This window comes from Dendrobates tinctorius, unplaced genomic scaffold (genome assembly GCF_039654945.1).
Source record: "Dendrobates tinctorius isolate UK_male_01 unplaced genomic scaffold, ASM3965494v1 ptg000145l, whole genome shotgun sequence".
NCBI classification, from domain to species: Eukaryota; Metazoa; Chordata; class Amphibia; order Anura; family Dendrobatidae; genus Dendrobates; species Dendrobates tinctorius.
In genome coordinates this window covers 8,877,916-8,903,835 of record NW_027361812.1, presented here as the reverse complement: position 1 = coordinate 8,903,835, position 25,920 = coordinate 8,877,916, and the positions used below count along the sequence as shown (strand labels likewise).

At 44.2% G+C, this 25,920-nt stretch overlaps 2 protein-coding genes across 2 annotated transcripts in view; both read left to right on the top strand.

The window, feature by feature from the left end:
- Positions 1-25,920, top strand: part of LOC141049595 (keratin, type II cytoskeletal cochleal-like) — a 199,509-nt gene that overhangs the window by 41,866 nt on the left and 131,723 nt on the right. The gene's annotated exons all lie outside the window — the stretch shown is intronic.
- LOC141049593 (keratin, type II cytoskeletal 5-like) lies at positions 4,286-9,417 on the top strand. Its single transcript, XM_073546160.1, has 9 exons — positions 4,286-4,842; positions 4,937-5,151; positions 5,543-5,603; positions 5,698-5,793; positions 5,941-6,105; positions 6,309-6,434; positions 6,746-6,966; positions 8,670-8,704; positions 8,799-9,417. The coding sequence occupies exons 1-9, from the start codon at positions 4,354-4,356 to the stop codon at positions 9,017-9,019; spliced, it is 1,629 nt and encodes a 542-aa protein (XP_073402261.1). The 5' UTR covers positions 4,286-4,353; the 3' UTR covers positions 9,020-9,417.

The following is a 25,920-nucleotide window of genomic DNA, read 5'->3' as shown; positions in this document are numbered from 1 at the left end:
TTCGCTGTTTACAGCTGCCTGGTTACTTACTGCTACCAACGCCGGGACTATGTGTGTGGAAAGCAGTGAATATTCATTGCTCTTTAATAGCAGGCACAATGTTTGCAGCAGCTGCCGGCTTCCCATGGGTGTGGAATGCAGTGGATATTCATTTGTCTTAATCAGCGGGCACAGGGGTTAGCCGCAGCCAGAGCAGGGACATCCAGACCATAAGATGCACCCCCCATTTTCCTCCTGATTTTTGGAGGAAAAAAGTGCGTGTTATAGTCCTAAAAATACGGTACATATTGAGTGATAAACAAGATTCCCAGGAAACAGCAACTTTGTGGCAATATGAGGTACTCCAATAAGTGGTAAGGGAAAAGGACGAAACCAAACACAAAGTCATTTGTTAGTTGTAAAAACAACCATTTTTACAGATTTTTCATTAACAGTTTCCCATGTGACCCTATTGAACCTTGGCCTTTTCTTTGCCCAGTGTACAGGGCAAAATTAATTCATAAGGATGTTTAAATGTTTATGAGAAAAATTCTTTGCTATCTTCACTTTGAAAATAGGAGAGGTCATGTTTCAGTCAAGGCAAATAGAATGTTATTCAAAATATTGTTGCAATATCCAGGAAAGATTTGCTTTAGTTACCGTGTGTGAATTGCATGACACTAAGACTTAAAGACTTCAACTTAAAACCCCTCTGTGTTTCCATGCCTCCATTTCTAATAACAGAACAGATCTGAGTTAATAATTACTGAATTTTTTTAAATTACTGAATTTTTTTAAATTCAAATTTGTCAAGCTAAACAAAATTTGAACAAAAATTGTATTCACAGCAAATTGATTTTTTGCAAAGCCTCCAATTGCCCTGAAAAGTCATTTTTAACACGCTAAGGTCTCTTCCTAAGACTGTATCCAACCCCTTTCAAGCACTCGACAAAAATCAGCCTAAGTAATGTCAAAGTGACCTCAACAAATAGATGGTACTCAATAGTAATCAATATCTAATTTAATAACATAGCCCACTGACAAACATTTCATACATTTGTAAACAAAAAAAGACCAAAAATTATTTCCCTGTCAATTGTGATCAGGCAAACCATTCTGAGCAGAACACTGTTTCAAACTGATGGTGTTTCTGTCAGAGGTAACATCAGGCTGCTATGAGTGAGAATATCAGTGAATGAGTGCTGTGAAGTGCCATAAAGTACTCTAAACGCCTCTGCTCTCTCTCTTCCCCACTAATATGCTTGCAGGGATAAAAAGAAGTGATTTGTGATCTATGTTTGGTAGCACGACTGCCCAGATAGCTGGTGTGAACAGTGCTAGTGGACCCAAATTCTTTGCTGTGAAAGTTTTTTTTTTTACCTTTACTCTTATTTATCTATTTCCATTGCCACTTTTTCTTTTGTTGTACATTTTGTGCAACACTATCATTAACTTTTGACATTATTTTCAGCCTCAATTGTTATGATTGAGTCACCGTAGGAAGCAAAAACAGAAATGCTAGCTAAGTCCAGAAAACCAGAGAGGTTGGCAGCTATCGGATTGCAGACCCCTGAACCTATCAACACAACTAGCAGTAGCCGTGGGGGGTTCCTACGATGCCCTAGACCCCTCGATCACAGCCGGAGAATTAAATAGCCTAAAGACAGAAAGGGAAATCTAAACTGCCCCAGAGCAGACCCCAAAGCAAAAGGCAGCCCCCCACACATAATGACGGTGAAGCAAGAAGAAAGAACACAACACAGACAGAAAGATAGACTGAGCAAAGACGGGGCCCAAGCTAACTAGATAGGAAAGGACAGGAAGGCTGCTGTCTGCAATTCGTGAAAAACCCTATGAAAATAAGAGCCAACAGACTGACAGTGAAAAAGGCCCTGAAGACGCTAGGCTTCAAAAAGACTATGTCAGTACTCAGGAATATTCTGAAGACAGAGCAACCGGCAAAAGGAGAATCAGCTCACCCCAACAGGGAATGGCAGAATCCAGAAAAGCAAGGCAAACAAACAAAACACAAATGCTAAAAGACAAAGCAGAAAACTTAGCTTTAGAGGAACAGGAATCAGACTGGTTTCCTAGAAGTCCACAGAGAAATCACCCGCAGGGCAGAAGGGCGTCGGCAGCCTTATATCCAGTCCGTGACTCCACTCAGCCAGTCATCATCATTAGACTCAGGTGCCTGATAATCAGGCTCATTACCTTCCTTTACCAGAATAGGGAGTTCACCAGACCTCAGTGACGAAGGGGAAAATGAACTCACAACACTCAATATTGTTTAATCCTCACCAAAAAGGTTGTATAAAAAAAAATTCTTGTTCCGTGTGCAGAAAGCAAAATGTGGCAGAGGGTTGCAGTATAGGTATGATGTGTATGATTTTTAGACTGGACTAATTAAGCGAATATGCAAAAACAGACATGTACAGTTAAATGTCTACATTTTAAAAAAATGTGTTTTATCAATTTTTTTTTTTTACAAAATTCAACCCACTTCCTAAAAATTAGATGATAAGAAATGTTACATAGGTGGATTTCTAGAAAGTCAGCATTTGTAACAGAGCGATGTGTCGGTATGGTGTCTGGATAGAATACTCGACTAGTAAAGATGAGGACACGCACACTTTGCACACGTTGTAAGGCCTGATTCAGACATCAGTATTTGATCTGTATTTAGCATCAGTGTTTGTATGTCAAAACAAGGAGTGGAACTCACAGAGAAAAACTATAAATTAAAGATTGAAAGCGGCAAAATATTTTAGAGGCACTCTTGGTTTTGACATATCAATACTTATCAAAATTACTGATGTGTGTGAATTACGCCTAAATTAGTCAGTCATGGTTAAATGTCTGGGTTTTGGGGAATTTTAATTTGTATTTTGCCAGTAAGAGTCAATAGGCACAAAACGATCATATTAACTATCGTTCTGTGAGCATGTAAGTGCGGTCGGCCAGTGTAAACAGGCTACTGAACAATCGGCGATCAGTTTCTTTGTAGTCGATCAGTTATAGGCAACGGATTGGCCAGTGTAAATGTACCTTGTCACAGGTTCACATCACTGTGTTTGTTTATTTTAAACTACAGTCTTATAATCTTTCCTCTACTAGACTCCTAAGAACAGGGGATCTATTGTCTCCAAACGACAAAGTGATGTCCTGCAGAGATTTGTTAGTTCCATAGCAACATTCCGTACCTGTTCATAAAAAAATACCTTGCTAACCACAATTTAGGGAGGTGACGTTGTTATGTTTAGTCACTTCAGTATCTGCAATCTTTTACATGCATGCACAGCAGAGTTGTGACTGACAAATCATGAACACATTGCCTCTCCCCGGGTGGGGGATGACTCCTGCATATAAAAAAAATATATCTTAAATTCTCTATGGAGACAACTTATTTTTATATGATAATTTTAAATGCTTTGACAGTTTGAAGCTTTTTGTCATACAACAGATATAAACATTTTAATGTAAACTCTGCTCAGTTTCTACAAACTTACTTTGGAAGTTATGAAGGACATTATGTACTGCATTGTGCTGTTTGATTCTTGCTCCTCTAATCATATCTATATGCCTATCTATATCTATACCTATATCTCTTTATCTATCTATCTATCTATCTATCTATCTATCTATCTATCTATCTATCTATCATCTCTCTATCTATTATCTATCTATCTATTATATATCTATTATCTATCTATATATCTATCTACCTATTATCTATCTATCTATCTATTATCTATATATCTATCTATCTATCTATCTATCTATCTATCTAGCTATCTATCTCTCATATATATCTATCCCATATCTATCATCTATTATATATCTATTATCTATCTATCTATCTATCTATCTATCTATCTATGTATATATCTATTTATCTATTATCTATCTATCTACCTATCATCTATCTATCTATCTATCTATTATCTATCATCTATCTATTATCTATCTATCTATCTATCTATCTATCTATCTATCTATCTATCTATCTTTCTATCATCACCAAGTTGTCATATAAAGGAATCAGCAGACTAGTGTGCTAGGATTTACACAAGACGTTTGCAAGCTAGTAAACTCACATGTAATCATACAGCGTCTGGAATGGGTGAGGGATTCACACAAAGTACAAGGTATTGCATACTTTTTGTACTGCATACAATAGAAGTGTGCGTTACTCAGATGAGCTCAGTGTTTAGATTGCTTCAGGGCATGCCAAACCCATTATTGAGGTAAGATGATACACTTCCCTGGACCAAACCCACATACAGAGACAGATAAAAAGGGAAGTTTCATCACTGTGCCGTTCACTCTGTCTGCTTCTCTTCTCATCCTCAGCATCACAGATCCAAAAGGACCATGTCTACTGTATCCCGCCAAACAACTTTCAAAAAGACCTTCAGTGCTGCTTCCGCAGTTCCATCAGGGCTAAACCGAAGTGGCTTTAGCTCAGTCTCTGTATCTCGCAGCGGTGGTGGGGCTGGTGGCCGGATGAGCTCTGGTGGCTTTGGCAGCAGAAGTCTAAGCGGTGTTGGAGGAAATAACAGAATTTCCCTGAGCTCTCAGTCCCGTTATGGATATGGCTCTGGGTATGGAGCTGGTAGCGGAGCAGGCTTCGGTGTAAGTTCTGGATTTGGTGCTGGTCAAGGATTTGGTGTTGGGCAAGGATTTGGAGGTGGACCAGGATTTCCAGTGTGCCCACCTGGTGGAATCCAAGCAGTCACAATTAATCAAAGCCTTTTAGCTCCTCTCAATTTGGAAATTGACCCAACTATTCAGAAAGTGCGCACAGAAGAAAGAGAACAGATTAAGACTCTCAACAACAAATTTGCATCCTTCATCGACAAGGTAGGTAGTCTTCATGGCCTTTATATTCTCTTCTGCACTAAATTTTCTGGCATAATGAATGATTTTTCAAAAAATGCTGTCTGTTGCCACTTAGGTACGCTTCCTAGAGCAACAAAACAAGGTTCTGGAAACTAAATGGAGCCTTTTGCAAGAACAGGGAGTCAAAACAGTTAGAAATACCATTGAACCTCTATTTGAAGCCTATATTAATCAGCTCCGGAGACAGCTAGACAGCCTATCAGGTGAAAAGGCTCGTTTGGAATCAGAGCTAAGACAAAATCAAGACGCTGTAGAAGATTTCAAGACAAGGTAGGTGAAGTATCACTTGTTTCTTGAGACTTGCTTCATTTAGCTTTGATTTCTGCTCAAGGAAAGAAACTTAAATTCCAACTGCCAAAAATGTAGAATATTATTAATTTATTACTTGGTTTTTTTCACAATGAAGGAATTAGTGATACATGCGTTAGATTAGTAAATTTAGAATGTCTGGATTGGTTTTTGAGAATTACAGACATCAAACTCTAATATTGCACAATGTTCATAATCAGAAAGATAAGAGAAGGTTATGTATTCATGTAAAACCTGAACTTTTGCAACCAACGTGAGATAGCATATTTTTCATATGTAAATTGACAGTAAATAGAGATGAACTCTGCTTGTGGTTGGTAGCACAAACATATAATTATTATTCTTTGCTAAGGTATGAAGAGGAAATTAACAAGAGGACAGCTGCTGAAAACGAATTTGTGGTGCTCAAAAAGGTGACTCTCTGATCAATTCCTTACATGTCAGTATTGTATTTAGCTGTAGGCCTAACTTTAAGATGTTGACTAATGCAATCTTTTGTCTACTTAGGATGTAGATGCTGCCTACATGAACAAAGTAGAGCTGGAATCTAAAGTTGATGCTCTGCATGATGAGATCAACTTCCTGAGGGCCTTGTATGAAGCGGTACTTAAAGTTTCAGAGCTTATCAATATTGAGTAGAAATATTACATTGCATGTACAGTGTTTACCATATGGGATTTTTTCTTTATTCAAACTCATAAGTCAATCATCATAGGTTTAACTGTTTCTTTCTTTCCATATTGGTTGCAGGAACTTGCTCAGATGCAGGCACAGATCTCAGACACCCAAGTTGTTTTGTCTATGGACAACAACAGAGAATTGGACCTTGATGGTATCATTGCCGAGGTCAAGGCTCAGTATGAGGAAATTGCCAACAGAAGCCGCCAGGAGGCTGAGTCTTGGTACCAAACCAAGGTCAGTACTAGTTACAAACAGTGATGGATCTATAGCTTTTAATAAGTCCAACTGCTCACAATCTAGCTGTCCAGGTCCTGTTGACATTGAATTTTGTCATCAGAGGAGATACAAAGTAATATTGCATACCAACATTTGCCATATACTCTCTATATTTAGCATTTTAACAAACCTAAACAAAATATTGTATTTTTGTTTTGCAGTATGAGGAGCTCCAGATGTCTGCTGGAAGACATGGTGATGATCTGAAAAGCACAAAGACTGAAATTGCAGAGCTAAACCGTATGATTACCAGACTGCGTTCTGAGATCGACAACGTGAAAAAACAAGTAAGGGAAATAGCTTTAGGGCTTAAAAATAAATATAAGGAATTAATATTGTCTCCTAGCAAAGAAATTATTACAGTGTCGCATTGTCTCAGATTTTAGCTTCTGCCAGGAAGTTTGGATCAAAAATTTAACAGCATGCCTATAAAATTAGAATGAAACGTGTGTTGCCCCAGAAACCTAAAACTGATCTCAACACAAACCTTGTAAGGATGAAATGGGCACAGTGTTTTTGGCAGAAATCTCCATATGTTGGAAAATATTGCTTTCTAAGTCAAAATATTAAGGATAGATTCTTTTCAATATTAAAACAGTGTGCCAAGTTGCAGAGTGCGATTGCTGAGGCTGAGGAACGGGGAGAGCTTGCATTGAAGGATGCCAAACAAAAGCTTACAGAGCTGGAGGAGGCTCTACAGAAGGCCAAACAGGACATGGCTCGTCAACTGAGAGAATACCAGGAGCTGATGAATGTCAAGCTGGCTCTAGATATTGAAATTGCCACCTACAGAAAACTGCTGGAAGGAGAAGAGAGCAGGTAACGGCAATAAAAATCCATAAAATATAGTTTAAAATGAGGTGTGCCTTGTTTTCAAGATAATAGGAGACTTCTCTGAGGCCTAGTAATTCAAAATGGCTTCTTTGTATTGCAAATGAATCTTTACAAAAAAATTGCTTTGTCTGTTCAAATCTTCAACAGGCAAATCAATTTTACCATTTACTGCAGTTATTGCAAACGTGTGGCTAGAAAGCTTAAAGCCGTGATCTCAAGTTTGAAAATTATCAACTATCCACGAGATAGGGGATAACTTTCCAATGGCTGGAATCTGACCATCGAGGCCCCACTAATCCCAAGAACCAGGCTTTTGAAAAGCCCGAGCTGAACAGAGCAGAGGTCAATTATGAACACTGCTTCCTTATTCATTCTAATAGGAGCACTGAAGATCAATCTCCGGTGCTCCAATTAAAAATGAAAGGAGCAGAAAGTTATCCCCTAGATGTCTTAGACATAGAAAAATAGATTTCAATAGACATACAGATGTGTCATTCCTTATTTTTCTTATTGGCTTATTTTTCTTCTTTTCTTCTTGGCTCATCCAGAAATGAGTTTTCTCAATAAAGAAAAGATGATTTTATGATATGCTGCAATATATGATTATATTATACTAGCTGAAGAGCCCGGCATTGCCTGGGCATAGTAATTATCTGCCGTCCCGCTCTCTTCCTCTGCAGTCCCGCTCTCCACTCACCGTCCTGCTCTCTTCCACCGAAGCCCAGCTCTCCACCCGCCATGCCACATTCTCCCTCAGCAGCCCCGCTCTCCATCCACCGTCACGCTGCCTCCCTCTGCAGTCCCTGTCTCCACTGGCTGTCCCGCTCTCTCACTCAGCAGCCCCGCTTTCGCTCTGCAGCCCCATTGTCTCCCTCCGCAACTCAGCTCTCCTGTCACCGTCATGCTCTCTTCTTCCGCAGCCCCACTCTCCAATCGCTGTCTCGCATTCTCCCTCCACAGCCCCGCTCTCTCCCTCAGCAGCCCCTGTCTCCAATGGCCATCTCACTCTCTCACTCAGCAGCCCAGCTCTCCACCTATGTCCTGCTCTCTCCCTTAACAGCCCCACTCTGCACCCACCATCACGATCTCTCCTCCACACCCTCAATCTCCACCCACTGTCCCTCTCCCTCCCTCTGCAGCCCAGCATTCCATGTGCCGTCCTATTCTATCCCTCCACAGCCCCACTCTCCCCTCCACAGCGCCGCTCTCCATACGCCGTCCCGCTCTATCCCTCCACAGCCCCGCTCTCCATTCGCATCCTGCTTTCTCTCTCACAGCTCCACCCTCCACCCGCGTCCCGCACTTTCTCTCTGCAACCCCGCTCTCCGCCCGCCAGGGCGCAGGGCTATGTGGAGTGGGCGTGGCTTGATACATACACACACATACATACACTCAGCTATATATATATATATATATATATATATGCCTTCTAAGGACTACTGTTTGTGATGTTAATTGTCAAAGGATTTGTCCAAATGTCGCATTGTTGTATTGAATTTGGTTTGTAAGAAACTGGAGTCTTTAATGAAATTAATGGAAAGGAAAAGGAAGTCATATTCGATCAGTTGAGCAATTTAATACATATATTTATAGGTCACTATCTTAAAATAACAGGTGAAAGCAGTATTATGTGGGAACAGAGTTATTTCCAGTGGAAAAAAAATAAAATAATTTTTTTTAATTAATAGGTTGGCTGGAGAAGGTGTAGGAGCTGTAAACATCTGTAAGTTTATTTATTTCATTCTCTCTTAAAGATATTCTGTGTCTTTTGCATAAAATAATACATTAACTCTAACCATACAATTTATTCTTGACAGCTGTTGTTAGCTCGTCTTATGGTGGTAGCAGTGGAGCTAGCCAAGGCTATGGATTTGGAGGTGGATTTGGCTCAGGAAGCGCAAGTGGATACGGCGGAGGAATCAGTGGAGGAAACTTCACTGCTAACAGTGGGAAAATGGCTAACTTTACCTCAGGAGGTGGCAGCGGCTCCAGTGTCAAAATTGTTTCAAAAACCTCCACAACTTCTCGAAGATATTAATACTGCCTTAAGAAATATATTCCCACATTACAACATCTGTACTGTGGCCCTGAAAATTGTCCATTGTAAATTATTAATGTTTAATCCAGTAGGGCTCATGTATTCTGGATGTCCCATGACCCCAGTATGACTTTATGAACATTATTTGGCCTGTAGCAGTTATGTTCATCATCAATAATCACATATCAGGTTCTTACTCATCCATAAGACTTGTTGTGACCCATACTTCAATTGGAAAAACAGTCTGTTAAAAAAAGAACTATCTACATATTGTCTTTCAATTACTTTTCTTTCTTCTGTAAACTAAAAGTGCAATTTAGCTATTGCTTAACTTTGTTGACTACTTCTACAATGTCTTGTGTTATATACACTGCAATAAATTGCAATTATTCTTACAACCTTGTTGTACTTCTCTTCTTTAATATTTTAAAAACATATTGTTTTTAAAGGGAACCTGACAACACTAGGGAGAACCCGTGGAAGTTCAGGTTCTGGTACCAGAAACCAAACTTTGGTGCTGTGAAATGTCTGTAAAATGGTTGAAGTAAGGGCTAAGGGACTGCCAAAGAAAGCAAAGTGGGGGTGAGAGCAGAACAATTGAACTGCAAATGAATGTGGATAGGAAAATTACTTAAAATAACATAGAATAAAAAAAATATAAAAAATAATAATCTTGTGTCAGGTGCAAATGGAGGAGTAGAACAGTGCCTTGTATTGTATGTGCAGTTTATTATACCTGTTAATAAATAAATAAATAAATGAATGAATGAATGAATGAAAAAAATGGTGTGGGGATCTCTCCTATTACTCATAACCAGCCAAGGGAGAGCAGACAGCTGTGACCTGATCTTTTTATGCTGGAAAAGGGTCAATATCCATGAAGCTCCCAAGTCTATCAAAATTATCCCCCAGCTGTCTGCTTTGTCACTGCTGTTACTAAAATTGGAGGTACCATCCAAAAAATAATTTGGGGTCGCCCTAATTTAATAACCAGCTAAAGTAATGCAAACAGCTGGGACTGATATTAAAAGGCCAGGAAGGTTCATGGAAATTGGCCCCTGCCCATCCTAATAAGACCAGCCTTCAGCTGCTCCAGAAATGGTGCATCCATTAGAAATGCTAATTCTGGCAATTAGCCTCAGCTCTTCCCAACTGCCCTAGTGCAGTGGCAATCGGGGTAATAGTTTTTGGGGTTGATGTCAGCTGTGTAATGTCAACAATCATCAAACCCTGGGGTTAGTAATGGAAAGAAATCTATCAGATACCCCCATTACTAACCCCTTATTTAAAAATAAAGACACACACAGGAAAAAAAAGTTTATTTGAATAAAGACTCACCCACACATTCCCTGGTTTACCTATTTAATATTAAAAAATAATCCCAGAAGCTGCGACGTAATCCATCATGGTTCCAACTATGTCCAGTCTCCTACAACCTAGGGAGCGTCATTAAGAGAAAGATGCTTCATATGTTACTCGTGGTCATGTGTTAAGAGAAATTACGGCAGTAACGTCATCACCCGTGAGACAGGACCTTGAGTGACCTATGCAGCCTTTCAACAAACTTTACTTGATGCTGAACTCGAACAGTAAAATAGACTTCCGGGAAAAGTTTGTGTTCAGAATTCTGGTTCGGTCATCCCTAGTCAGCACGATTCTGCAATGTAAAGTAAAGAGATGGCTGTAATTGAACTGTAAAATAGAATGTATTGATACATTTTGTGAATAAATCTGCTTTGTTGCTCTACTTTAATCACCACTTGAAGTTTTCAACTAATTAGATCTCAGTGCACAGGGGCAGGACTGTGTCCAGAATCTTTGGCCCTTGTGCTCTGAAATCTAATTAGCAGAAAAGAATAAATAGTGATTGTTCATTTAGTGACAAGTGACTGACAGCTAAGGGCTTAAGGTTGTGAAACAGCAGGTAACAAGAGAGGAATGCTACTTACAATATTAGTGTGAAAAAGCGAGGTAGTGGTGGAAGGGGGAATAGGTTTAGTGTTCGATGTGTACTTGGGTTAGGTTTTAATGTAAATGAAAGCTCAACTGAACAAACACCGTTTCGTCCTAGATAAGGCTCAGATAGAGCATGTGTTACAGTGGATGGCAAATGTTGCATCAAGTGGGCTCTCATCCTCTTCCTCCACCTTAACATCACACACAGTACAATCCTCAGAGGTGGTACCCCAATCACCCTTGTTTCCCCCCGCGTCATAAATTTCCAAATGACTGGAGGGAACCTCAGATGGGCCATTTTACAGAGCTGTTCACACAAAGATATGAGCTGGCATGGAGATACCACCATGACAAATGATGTTGTTTTTTGGCTAAATTGTGCTGTATATAAGTAAAGTTTCACTCAGGACAAAAAAAGAAAACCACCACAAACTGGCCAAACTTTGAGCACACACAGATATTAGCTGGCACGGAGATACCACTATGACAAATGTGTGGGCTGTATTTTTTTATGGCTAAATAGTGCTGTATATAAGTACAGTTTCACCCTGGACAAAAAAAGAAAAACGTTGTAAACTGGCTAAACTTTGAGCACACACAGATATGAGCTGACACGGAGATACCACTACGACAAATGTGTGGCCTGTATTTTTTTTATTTTTTGCTAAATACTGCTTTATGTAAGTACAGTGACAGCCAGGATAAAAAAAGAAAACCGCCGTAAACTGGCCAAACTTTGAGCACATACAGATATGAGCTGGCACGGAGATACCACACCAAAAAATGTGTGGCCTCTATTCCAATTACACCTGGGGCTAGCTATATGTGGCCAATATATCCTACAGGTAGCAGCATCATCATCAGAACACAGGAAGGGAATAGACCCTCTTGATGTATGAAATGCTCTATATACACACATAGAGTGCCTGCAGGCCTTGCATTGATGTGTATAGAGCCACGTACACTACTGTTATGAATGGGTCACTGAGGAGGATGGCAGGAACAGGTTAAGCCACCAGAAAACCAGAGAGGTTGGTAACTAAGCGGATTGCAGACCCCTGATCCTTTCAACACAACTAGCAGTAGCCGAGGAGCGTTCCTACGATGCCCCAGACGCTTCGACACAGCTGGAGAACTAACTAAGCCTGAAGTCAGAAAGGTGAAATCTAAACTGCCCCGGAGCAGATCCCCAAAGGAATAGACAGCCCCAAAACATATATTGTCGGTGAGACCAGATGAGACACAAACACAGGCAGAAAACAGACTGAGCAAATGGTGGGGCCCAAGCTGTCTAGACAGGACAGGACAGAAAAGATATTGTCTGCAATCACGCACAAAATCCTAGAAAAATCCAACACTTCTGATATACAGAAAACCTGAGGCCACACGACCTCACCCCCGCTAGATCAGCACTCTGGTATAAACTGGAAGCAAAGCAAAAGATACTAACATAACAGGGGACTGAACAAACTGACACATGCTGTAACATATGCAGCAGGGCCCAGCGCTGCCCCCAGCAGGGAGTACGCTGAACCCTAGCAACAAAGCAGAAAGCAAAAAAAAGGCACAGCCAAATTAGATGCAAAGGATAAGCAAAAGAATCACTCAACTGAACCATGCAGTTCAGGCAGGGGACAAAAGAACTCCAGATGCACAAGGAGGAAAATCACCAGCAACGTTCAAGAGCAGCCAGCTCAATTATATGCTCCCAGCCACTAATCCCAGGTTCCCAATTATCATCATCAGGTGGGGAACTTCCATCAACCTGGCCAGCTCCACTACTCTTAGTAACCACAAGAGGGAGCAGAGGGAGCTTTGGCTCAGAGATCCGAGCAAGGGGAATTCACAACACACTACCCTGCCCACCTAACACTGGAACCTATATACTCTGGAATTAGTCCTTAGAAGGACTGTTGGTTTAGCTGGATTTGAGTAGCTTAGGATGGTATACCCCACACTAACTAATAAGTTCAAAATTCTGACCCTATCTTGGCAGCAGCTCTCCCTATACTGTCTCAATCCAGAGCTGAATGCGCCGAGCACGGCGGCTACCGGTCTCTTATACCCCTGATGATGGGTGCGGCCAGTCAATCACTACACGACCACAACAAAGATGGCTGCGGAGTTTCATTGCCTGGCTGACAATCCCTGCATCATGATTGGGTCTGTACACTCCGCCAAAAAAGCTGGGTGGAGACCCGAATATCTAGATACCCACTGTTTACCTTGGATACCAGCTCCCAGAGCGAGCATGCTGGTATCCAAGGTACACAGCGGGTAACTAAGCAATGCATGCGCTTAGTTACCCGCTGTTTACCTTGGATACCAGCTCCCAGCATCTGCTTACAGCGCTGGGAGCTCACTGATCGATGGTCTCCTGCTGCCACATGCGATGCGTGCAGGCCAACGGGAGACCAACGATCAAAAAAAGTCCAGAATATTAGAGCACGATCAGCTATACCCGGCGGGGGGGGGGGGCGGTCGCTGATACGTGTCACACACAGTGAGATCGCTGTTGCGTCACAAAACTTGTGACTCAGCAGCGATCTCGCTAGCGATCTCGCTGTGTTTGACGGGGGCTTAAGATTTATGCTTGCATTTATTGAACTTCACATGTACTGTAGTTATTCACTATCACATTTTATTTTATTACAATGGGAAAGTACTTAATCAGGAAAAAGCTGTATTAGGGTATTTTTCCTTGAACTGCATTTTCTGAAATACACATAAGAGAATCAGCTTACTGTAATTTCCCAATTCAGTTCGGAGCATGGAGCAGGAGACAGAAACCATCATCAAGCAACGGAAAATAATCTAGCTTCAACGACATAAAACATATGATTGCACATGAATTAGTGCTTGGATGTAAAAATATTTTTTTACACTTACCAACAAAAATAAAGATTTTATGTCTCTGAAGCTGATTTCTTATATTTTATTCTTACTCCCAATACACTGGCAAATTTGATCAATTTCTATGGAATCATGTCTTTGACAGTGCTTTAATCATTTTGGTATGCTATTATTTCCTATTCTCATTTTGTAACCTTGATATAGTTACATTAACTTTGTTTTAACATAATATAATAAAGCTGTTATTTTGATATGATAAATTAGTGAACTCATTTTTCTTCAGTCTGTAATATTAGTGTTACGCACCTGCTCTGCCCCCTGAATATAGGGAAAATATGTTTGCATTATGTGCTGGTTTTGTTAACACCATCTAGTGGTTGCTGAATTTATAGCTGTGTCTTAAAGAGCTTTACAGCCTGTGTCTTTAACAGAGTGATGCATTGTGGGATTGAAGCAATGTATTCTGAGATGAGGGAGATGCCATTTTCTTTTGTGTATATCAAAGGACGCACGTTGTTTACTTGTCCTCCTGTAACTTCCCTACTTGAGTTCATTATCCTGATAAAGCATATGTGGTAAGGTTAATATCGTTTTTTGCAATGCAGTGTTTCAGAGATGTTATTAACTGTACAGCAGCCAGTGCTCAGTAGATGTAATTAGACACCTATGTGTTTCTATGTAAAGTTTGCATCACACTGTATACTTCCTGTAATTGTGTTAGCTGTATGATCATCTGCCCAATACTTACCCATGTCGTTTGTATTATTATTACTATTTATTTATTTATATAGCACCGTTGATTCCATGGTGCTGTACATGAGAAGGGGTAACATACAAAGTACAGATATCACTTACAGTGAACAAACTAACAATCACAGACTGATATAGAGGGGAGAGAGGACCCTCTTCTTTATAGTTTTACCGCATGTTCTATACTCTTCATCAATAAACAAGTTAGACTACAGAGAACAGTCTGCTTATTTTGGAAGATAGAAGGTGGTTTATGCTGTATGCTAGATTGCACACTGTGTCAACGTGTATGAAGGCAGAACAGTAAAACAGATACTAGACACCTGCGATAGTGAATATGACTTAAGGAGCCGCTTGTACCCACACCACACTGCCTGCGGATACTGCAGTGGCCGCTGTACACGCACAAGTACCGAGAGTGCAGCCCGCCATCAAGTGCTTCATCATTCCCGCCACGCAGAAGCCGCCGCGCATAAACTGTTTCCCGCCAGTATACTCAGCAATACGCAGCTAAGCGCACAATGTCTCAAAACAGCACATCCTCACGCAAAACGAGGTTACAAGCAAGTTCTGGCAGGTCGTCAATAGCAGAACTTGCTGCTATCGCTCGTGCCGAGGCCGAAGCAGCCAAAGCAAGATATTCCTTCGCCAAATGAGAGATGCATTTAAAACAGAGACAGGCAGTGCAAGATGCAGAAACTGCACGTTTGCAGGCAGTGAGAGAGACGGAAGCTGCACGTTTGCAGGCAGTGAGAGAGACGGAAGCCGCACGTCTGCAAGCAGAGAGAGGCCAAAACTGCTCATCTGCAAGCTGAAACCGCACATCTGCAGGCAGAGAGAGAAGCGGAAACTGCACGTTTGCAAGCAGAGCTAGAAAAACTTGCAGCAGACAAAGAGACAGCAGCTGCAATAGCTAAGGCAGAGTATTTGGAAGCTATGAAGAATCCTGATTTTGAGAGACGCAGCAGCATTCTCGGACCAGATCTAGAGCAGCAAGATCCAGCACAGCGCGTCGCAGAGTATGTCCATCAACATTCTGGTATAGATGACAGCCCTGACGCATCATATTGATCAGCCTATGCTGATTAGCAGCAAACCAACCCCGAACTTCACTACCAAAGACAAGGAGACGTCCAGCACAGAGATGTTGACCGCAGTTACCATTCCACTGTGAAGAAGGTACAGCTCCCATCCCACCTTAAAGAGACACCTTGTTCACTGATAAGGTACCGCACAGACTATTCAGAGTCAGAAGTGTCTTACAGGTATGGTGCTACACCACACACTAGACATGACTATAATACACCGGCTCATGCCAGCACTGACCGAGCCACCATGGACTTTGCAAAGTTCTTTGCCCGCCGAGAACTGGTTACAAAAGGACTTGTAAAGTTCACTGACAAACCCGAGAACTATCGGTCATGGCGAGCCTTATTCCACAATGCCATTCATGGTCTGGACCTTTGTTGTAGTGAGGAGTTAGATCTCCTAGTAAAGTGGCTTGGAAGTGAGTCGGTCGAACATGCCAAAAGCCTGAGAGACATTAATGTAAAGTATCCCCGCACAGGTCTACATAAAGTGTGGGAAAGACTTGATGAATGCTATGGGACAGATGAAGTCATAGAGAATGCTTTATATAAAAGAATTGATGATTTTCCTAAGGTAGGAACTAAAGGTTATCAAAAGCTCAGAGATTTGAGTAATTTATTGATAGAATTACAGGTTGCCCAGGAGGAAGGTGATTTGCCCAGATTGGCATACTTAAACACTGCTAAGTGTGTCAATCTGATAGTACAGAAACCTCCTTACAACCTACAAGAAAAGTGGATTACATGTGGTTCAGAGTATAAACAAGATCATATTGTATCTTTCCCTCCTTTCACTGTATTTGTTGATTTTGTCACCAAACAATCTAGGATTATAAATGACCCTAGTTTTGACTTTACTCTGTCGTGTTCCACTGCCCCCGGTGTCAAACCCAGTAGGACACCCGTGGCAGTCCACAAAACTAACATTGTTTAGGCAGGCCCTCCTCACAATGTGAATAAACCTCCTCTGGATGAGAGCAAGCCTCAGGATGTCAGTAAAAATTGTCCTCTACATAAGAAACCACATCTTCAACTAAAATGCAGAGCCTTCAGGGAGAAGTCTTTAGAGGATCACAAATGTTTCCTCAAGGAGAACAACATCTGCTTCAAATGTTGTGCCACAACCTCTCACTTTGCCAGGAACTGTGAAGCTGGCGTGGAATGTGCAGAATGCAGCAGCACAGATCACAATACAGCCATGCACCCTGGATCAACTCCACGAGTGTTGTCACAAGCAGAGGAGCACGATGAGAAGCAGAAAGTCACCGACGAAGACACCCCGAGGTCAGCCCTAAATGTATGGAGATCTGTAAGGGACTCACAGGAGGAAGGTCCTGTTCAAAATTCTGCCTTGTCCGAGTCTATCCTGCAGGCCACAAGGACAAAGCCTTCAAGATATATGCAATCCTGGATGACCAAAGTAACAGGTCTCTAGCCAGGTCCATCTTATTTGAAAACTTCAGCATTGTAGGCCCTGGTTCTCCCTACACCCTGAAGACATGTTCAGGTACCGTTGAGATGGCGGGGAGAAAGGCTACCGGATACAAGGTGGAGTCCATAGATGGCCAGACCTGCCTATCGTTACCGACCATATTGGAGTGCAACCAGATTCCTGACAACAGGTCAGAAATACCTTCACGGGAGGTGGAGACACATCACCCCCATCTAAAGCATATAGTCCACCTGATATATGAGATGAATCCAGGAACCCCAATAGCTCTACTTCTGGGAATAGATATACTATAAGTCCACAAGGCTAGAGAATGTATAAACAGCTCCAGGAACGCTCCATACGCACAGAGGCACGACCTTGGATGGGTCATCAAAGGAGACGTCTGTCTAGGAGGAGCACACAAGCCGGCCTTAGTCGACAGCATGCTTACCAATACTCTTGAAAATGGAAGTCAGTCTCTCTTCCAGCCATGTAAGAGTAGCTTCCTGGTAAAAGAGTTGCCACACTATGCTCCTCTACCTTGTCCATTAGCTGATCCTTCCTGTGAAGACCACACATGTGACGGCGACAAAGATCACATACGGTACGCAGTTTTCCACAGAACAAGAGAAGACAAGGCAGCAATGTCCATAGAAGACAGACCTCTTTACCATTTAAACCCCAGAGGAAATGCTTACCCAACAACAGAGAACCTATTTACGGTCGATTTGTCTCCCTCAAACGCAAATTCCAGAAGGCACCTGAAATGAGAGAGCACGTCTTTGCCTTCATTGAGAAAATGCTTCAGAATGGCCATGCAGAAATTGCACTTGTACTCTACGATTCCGAGGAATGTTGGTACCTACCCATTTTTGGCATGTATCATCCTAAGAAACCTGGTCAGATAAGAGAAGTATTTGACTCAAGCGACAGATATGTAGGTAGCTCGCTAAACGATGTCTTTTTGTCTTGCCCAGATCTCAATAGCAGACTTCTAGGAGTACTTCTTTGCTTCCGCAAAGGTGCAGTGGCATTCATGGCTGACATACAACAGATGTTTCATTGCTTCCTTGTCAAAAAAGAACATAGAAACTATTTGAGGTTTTTGTGGTACCGTGATAATGACCCTTACAAAGACATCGTGAAGTATCGGTTGATAGTACAAATCTTCAAGAACGGTCCTTCCCCTGCAGTCGACATCTACTGTATGGTCTTAGACATTCAGCTAGAGAGGGTGAAGCAAAGTATGGGTCGGATGTTAGATTGTTTGTGTAGAAGGATTTCTACATGGACGATTGCTTGAAATCCACACCCACAGATGAATCGGCAGTCAGTCTCCAAAAGAGGACACAGGAAATGCTCGCTTTGTCCTATTTGAAGCTGCACGAAATTGCTTCCAACAGCCAAAAAATGATGGCAGCTTTTCCCTCTCAAGATTACTCAACTGATCTAAAAGACTTGGATTTAGACACGGACTTCCTTATCATGTAACGGAGCCTTGGTTTGCTCTGGGATTTGAAGAGAGATGCATTTACCTTTCGGATCAACGAAGAAGAAAAACCTTTCACACGTACAGGCGTCCTCTCCGTGATAAACAGCCTATATGATCCTCTAGGATTTGTAACCCCTGTAACTATTCAAGGTAAAATGATGTTGAGAGACTTCACCCAAGAGATGTCTGAATGGGATGATCTGATTTCCATGGAGAAGAGAGAATTGTGGGTAAGATGGAAGAAATCTTTAGAAGCCTTGTAAGATCTTTACGTGGCATGACCATACGCTTCCGTGCCATCAACAGAAGTCAAGACGCAAAGGCTCTGTATCTTTTGCGATGCCTCAACCAAAGCGATTGCAGCAGTAGCATATCTGAAAACTACTGACATCAAGGAACAATGCCATGTAAGGCTTGTTATGAGCCAGGCAAAACTAGCGCCAGTCCAGGAGCACACAATACCCTGACTGGAACTCTGTGTGGCTGTGCTAGCAGTACAGTTAACTGAACTTATCTCGACAGAAATTGACCTGGAAATCAATGACGTTGAGTTCTACTCAGACAGCAAGGTAGTACTTGAGTACATTTGCAACGAAACTCGATGCTTTTATGTTTATGGGTCGCCCCCGCTTCACCCAGGGCAGTGGGGTACTCGGTACCGGGCCGGTGTCAGGGGGATGATGTGTCACAGCAGCGGTGACCCAGTCCGTGGCCCTAGGCCCCAATACCAATGGCAGTGGTGTTTGGTTGTAATATAAAGTTCGTGACGCCACCCATGGTATTTGGCAAGTGAGGTGTTAGCCAACGCTGCGTGCAGATCGCCTGGGGCTGATGGTGTGTCGCAGCTTAGATGGTGTAGCTCCCCACAGGTGAAGCTGTAACCCCAGGGCAGTGTATAAATGATGGGCACAGGGATGTTGCAATGCCGACAGGTTAGGAAGCAGACACAACACAGCGGGGTGCAATTTCTGTACCTTTACTTGGTAACTGCAGTCCAGGGTCCTGATCACAGATGGTATTGGAGCAGGCTAGCCTGGAAGCAATTCAGGAGTTTTCTCTCTCAGACAGACTGTGCAGTCTCCCTAATAGCGCTGTGTGTGTGAAGCACTCCAGTCTTTAGTTACTCTGAAGTTCCTCCTGTCAAATGTTCCTAGACTTCCACATGCACGGCAGACAGCTGTAGCCTCTCTCTCTGGGACTCCTCTCACTCTCCGAATCCCCGGCTCTCTATCCATTTTACTGTTGTGCCTCAAGTCTTCTAGGGGAGCAGGGCATCTACAGCCTCCTACTCCTCGGGTATCTGTGGCAGGGCCGTTAGTACCCGTACCACCGTGGAGACCCAACTCCAGTTCTGTGCGCTCTCAAGCTGAGGGAGCTCGCCTGCTGCAGCTCAACCTCCAGCTTCGTATTCTCCGTCTGCTCACTTCACCCTCCGCAGACTAACTAACTCACTTCCTCCTAGCCCTCAGGGATCACTCCTCCCCTCAATCCTGGGTCAGAGCTCCCCCTGCTGGTCAGGAGGGGAACTGTTTTGTATGCATGGATTGACTGTGAGAGAGTCCCATCATTGCCTCCAAGCCTGGCATTACCCTCCCCTGGAGGAAGGCAAAGCCAGTGTGGCGACCGTACTCCTGGGGGCGCCACATTCCCCCCTAGTGAAAGTCAGCACTCCTGGGCTGAACAAAAGAAAACATAGATAACATATAAACATTTGAACAATAATATTTGTACAAGATTTGAAAAAGGAAAAATGTACAAAAACCAAGTGTATCCAAAAATGGTCCTATGATGATAAGTCCAGCATCAATGTCCATGGTCCATTCCTGGGCAAATGGTAAAGTATATACAAATAAAGTTTTTGACCACACACAAGTCCTGTGGTTCAGTGTCCATAAAAATCAAAGGGTACTCTTACAGGTTACCTGTAGGCACAAAAGCTTGAAAACAGTTACATATTTACATTTCAACAGTTTCATCATTCACATTTACATTATATGCGGTACCTAACTGGTAGTACTCCCTGTGTGGTATGTGTAGATCTACGTAACACTGGTGCTGTAGTGTGTGAGGTACTGGGTACACTACTAGGGATTCTACATGGCACAGGGATATGTGATTGTCTAGTGACTCTTGGACTCCCCAGGGGTACGACAGGCTCACCACTGGCAGGGCGAGGGTTCTCTGGCTCCACTGCTGGTGTGGCTTCTGCTACCTGATTCTCCTGATCTTCTCGAGTCACGTCCTCCTGTGCTTCCACTTGAGGGAATAACAACACTGGTACCACTATTGCATAATTAATTCTAGTCTAATTCACAGGGAACTCCCCAAGCACTGTGCTGACCTTCTCTTCTACCTCTACCGGTTGGAGGTTATTGGATTCTTCTTTTCTCTCTTTTAACTGGTCAGGGCACAACTTCAAATGGTCCCTGGATACAGCTGCTGAGGTCTCTCCTCCATCTTTACTAACAAGGCATAATTTAGCATTATCAAAGTTTGAGGGCAGAATGGTGTAAGGTTCAGCCTCCCATTGATCATCCAGCTTGTGCAACCTCCTCTTCCTTTTGAGGACTACTTCTCCCGGCAAAATGGGGACAGCAGGTGCATTCTGATTGTAAAGCTTCTCCTGCCTTTGCCTAGCCTGGGTCAGACTCTTCTCCACACACTCCTGTACCCTTCTGTACTGCTGCTGCCTCTCCTTGTCCCAGTCAGTATCTGGCGACGTGGCCTCCGGCGTGAGGACTCCCATGTCCAAATCCACAGGCAGCCTTCCCGGTCTTGCTCTCATCAGGTATGCTGGAGCACAGTTGGTAGAGTTCACTGGAATATGGTTGTAGAGGTCTACCAGATCTGGCAACATCTCCGGCCAGGCCACAGATTCCTCTCCTCCAAGGGCAGCGTCTTCAGCAGGTCAATCACTACCTGATTTATCTTCTCACACATGCCATTGGTCTGTGGGTGATAAGGTGTTGTCCAAATCTTCTTACAACCATAAAAGTTGCAGAACTCATGGAACACTTCTGCCTCGAAAGCTGGACCTTGATCTGTGTCTCGATCCTTTCTGCGCAGGTTACATCGTCCACACTCCCGGCACCACCTCTCAATGGCTTTCCTCATACCAGCCCAGTAGAACCTCTCTCGGAGCAATGCTTCCAACTTCTTCCATCCGAAGTGTCCAGCTCCTTGGTGGTATGCTTCCAGGACCATTGATGCCTCTCTATTACCTGCCAGACCAGCTCATTTGTGCGGGCATTGATACTCCTCCGACACAGCTTCCCTTCGTAGATAAACAGCCGGCCTCTCTCCTTCCACAGCTGCTGGGTTTCTTCAGGAGCATCCGACTCCGGACGTGAGTCAGCTCGTATCAACAGCTCTTTCACCAGGCGGACTGCTGGGTCACTATCTTGCGTTTCTGCCCAGTCATGATGGGGCAAAGGATTCAGGGTGACCTCCTTCAAGCCAGACCGTCTGTCTCTCACTCCTTGAGCACGTTGGGCCGCCAGTGGCCTGTGGAAGGGAGGCAGTTCGATCTCCTCCAGAGCCTCAGGGTCTTCTCCTGCATCTGGTAGGTTCGGCATCCTGGACAGCGCATCAGCATTGGCATTCTTGTGCCCCGCTCGGTACTTGATAGTGAACTCGTAATTGGACAGCCGAGCCATCCATCGCTGCTCCAGGGCACCTAGCTTTGCAGTATCCAAGTGGGTCAACGGATTGTTATCCATGAAGATTGTAAACTTGGCAGAGGCTAGGTAGTGCTTGAATCTTTTGGTGACAGCCCAGACTATAGCAAGGAACTCCAACTTGAAAGAACTGTAGTTATCAGGGTTCCTTTCGGTGGGACGCAACTTCCTGCTGGCGTAGGAGATCACTCTTTCTCTTCCATTCTGTACCTGAGACAGTACCACTCCTAGTCCCACATTGCTGGCATCTGTGTACAGCACAAAGGGTTTCTCATAGTCTGGGTAGGCCAACACTTCGTCACCGGTGAGAGCCATTTTCAATCGGGTGAAGGACCTCTCTAACTCTTCAGTCCATTCAATGGTGGAATTCTTCTGCTTGTTCTTCTTGGACTGCAGCACCAAAAGGTTTTGCATAGGGGTAGCTATTTCAGAAAAGCCCTTGATGAATCTTCAGTAGTAGCCTACCTGTCCAAGGAATTGGCGTACCTCATGGAGGTTGCTGGGCTTCGGCCAGTCCCGGATGACTGTGATCTTGTCCGGATCTGGTGCCACACCTTCTGCACTGACCACATGACCGAGGTATTGTACCTTGGGCTTCAGGAGGTGGCATTTGGAGGGCTTCACCTTCAAGCCAAAATTGGACAAAGCTTCAAACACTTCAGACAAGTGTTCCAGATGCTCTTCATAGGTTTTGGAGAACACGATGACATCATCCAGGTACAGCAGGACCGTTTCAAAGTTCATGTGTCCCAGGCACCACTCCATCAGCCGTTGAAATGTCCCTGGAGCAGTGCAGAGCCCAAATGGCATATAATTGAACTCACAGAGACCCATTGGAGTGGTAAATGCAGTTTTCTCTTATCTGCCTCTGCCACGGGAACCTGCCAATACCCACTAGTAAGATCCAAGGTGGAAAAGTAATTATCAGTTTTAAGTGCAGCTAAGGATTCCTCAATCCTAGGTAATGGGTAGGCATCTTTATGTGTAATTCTATTAATCTTTCTGTAATCAACACACATTCTCATGGTACCATCCTTTTTCTTTACAAACACAATGGGAGCTGCCCAGGGGCTACAACTGTCTCTGATAATCCCAGCCTCCTTCATCTCCCTCAACATACTCTTAGCGCACTGGTACTGTGTTGGGGGTATTGGTCTGTACCTCTCCTTTATGGGTGGATGGTCTCCCGTGGGGATATGATGTTGGACCCCTTTTGCCTGCCCAAAATCTAGTGGGTGTTTGCTGAATACCCGCTCATACTCTTGTGTCACTCTGTAGACCCCATTTCTCTGGTATGAAGGTGTAGAGTCAGTTCCCACCTACAGTTGCTGGCACCACTCCTCTGGCTGTTTCACAGAACCATTGTCCTCCACCTGATCAGATGAGACCAAAGGCTCTGCTGCCTGCAAAGAGTTGTTGTTAACGGTGAGCAGCTTAGCAACTGTGGTGTACTGAGGTATTGTGGCTTCCTCTTCCCCGCAATTCAGAAGACATACAGGTACTCTCCCTTTTTTGACATCAACCACCCCTATGGCTGTCAGGACAGTGGGCCTACTTTCGGAGTATACTGGTTCTACCAATGCCTGGTAATCTCTCCCTCTAAGACCTATGGCTGCCCGACACTATACCAACATTTCACATCTGGGGGGTACTGCAATGGGGAAGGCATCACTCACTCTGACGCTGCCAATCTCGCCACCAGCGAGTTCCACTTGTTGCCTTTGCATCAGGGCTCGGATCTCCTTCTGCAGGACTCTTTGTTCTCCGGAACCAGCAGTTTCAGCCACCTGTTGCACCAAGACAATAACCTCGGACAGACAGTTTTCAATTACATTGGTACCAAGAGTCATCATAGGGTCAAATTCACGTCTATCAATATCAACAATTATCAGACCTTGAGACTTTAATTCCACCCTCCCCACTTTACCCCACTTTAACAGTGATCTCCTTACATCCAATCTGCGGTAAGGTCTGACCATTACTAGCAACTACTGTCAGTTCATCAGTGGGACCACGGGTGAGCTTGCAATCAGCCCAATACCTCTTGTAAAGAGTATAGGGCATGGTGGTCACTTGGGAGCCAGTGTCCAGCAAAGCGTTCATGGGGATACCATCAATCACGACAGGAAGGATTGGTCTCCCTCCCACATACTTGGCTCTCTAGTTCCTTGGGCCTGGGGATCCTACTCCTGGGGGTTGGCCCTCTGCCCCAGGGGTTGCTCGTTTAAAGGACAGTACCTGGCAAGATGACCTGCCTTGTGACAACGTAGACAGATGGGACGTCTGTCCTGGTCATAGCGATCGTTGGTCCTTCCTCGAAGTGGTGGGGCTCTCCTTCTCCGGAGCCACGGGACATCCTCTGGACTAGAAGCAAGCTGGATCTTGTCTTTGGAGGACATCTGTAAGGACTGCACGGTTTTAGTGAGTGCAGCCTTTCCTTTGGTCAACTCCTGGACCTGTAGACGCAGCTCCTCAGAGGGGTCCTTGTCCAAAGTCAGTGCATCGGCCTCCACAGGGATGGAAGGAAAAGACGTTGCTTCCTGATGATAGGTGATCGCCGGGCATCTAGGGGGCGCTGGACGGCTGTCAGTGGATTCCTGCAGTACCCGGATAGCCCTGTCCTTGAATTCAGCAAAGTCCAAATCAGGGTTTTGCAGGGTTATTATACGCAACTGTCCTCGGTGGGTACTGGACAAGAGGCCTTCAATGAACTGCTCCTTCAACAGTTTATCTTCTTCCTTGACGCTGTCAGGATCAACTTGCTTGACTGCTCGCAGCGCCTCCTGCAGGTTGAGAGCATAGTCCCTGATACTGTCCTGTGCCCTCTGCTTGCAGCCAAAGAACCTCATCTTGATCTCAGCGGCAGTACGGGTGTCAAAAGTGCTCTTCAGCTTGGCCAGGACCTTTGCAACAGTCTCTTTATCCGTGTCCTGCCAGGCTTTCACTCCTCTCAGTGCTGCACCCGTGAGCTGTCCAATCAGGATATTTACTTTCTGGCTTTCAGACAGGGGGTAAACTTTAAACAAGCTGCACAGTCTCTCTTTAAACTCACTCAGGGTGTGTGACTCACCCGAGTACTGCGGTAGCCATGCCTCTCCCGGTATGTAGGGCATCGACAGCGGCATGATGGGAAACACTGAGGTGGGTGCGCCTCCTGGTGGGACCACAGGGTTGGCGGTGGCGTCTGCCTCTGTGTTGGCTTGTGGCGCAGACATCTTCTCCCCCCCTAGTGAACATTAGCCAGGGCCGGTGGGTTGTAGGAGCTCACCGGCGGCCGCTTCGTAGGCCCGATCCTCCGGGCTTTAGGCCTCAGCTCCTCCTCCTCTCGTGCGCTCTTCTGTCTTTCCACGCGGCACTTCACTGCTTCGCGCTCTGTGGCAGGCTCCGCCCACGAAGGCCTGCCCCTTTCCTTCCCGCGCGTGCCAAGCAGCGCGGCAAAGGCGGCAACTGGCGCCAAATTCACACAGTTCACAATCACAGTCTATGGCACACAGGACCCGGGGATACCGGGCTCCGTAATCCTGTTTGTGACGCCAAAACTGGGTCGCCCCCACTTCACCCAGTGCTGTGGGGTACTCGGTACCGGGCCGGTGTCAGGGGGATGATGTGTCACAGCAGCGGTGACCCGGTCCATGGCCCTGGGCCCCAATATC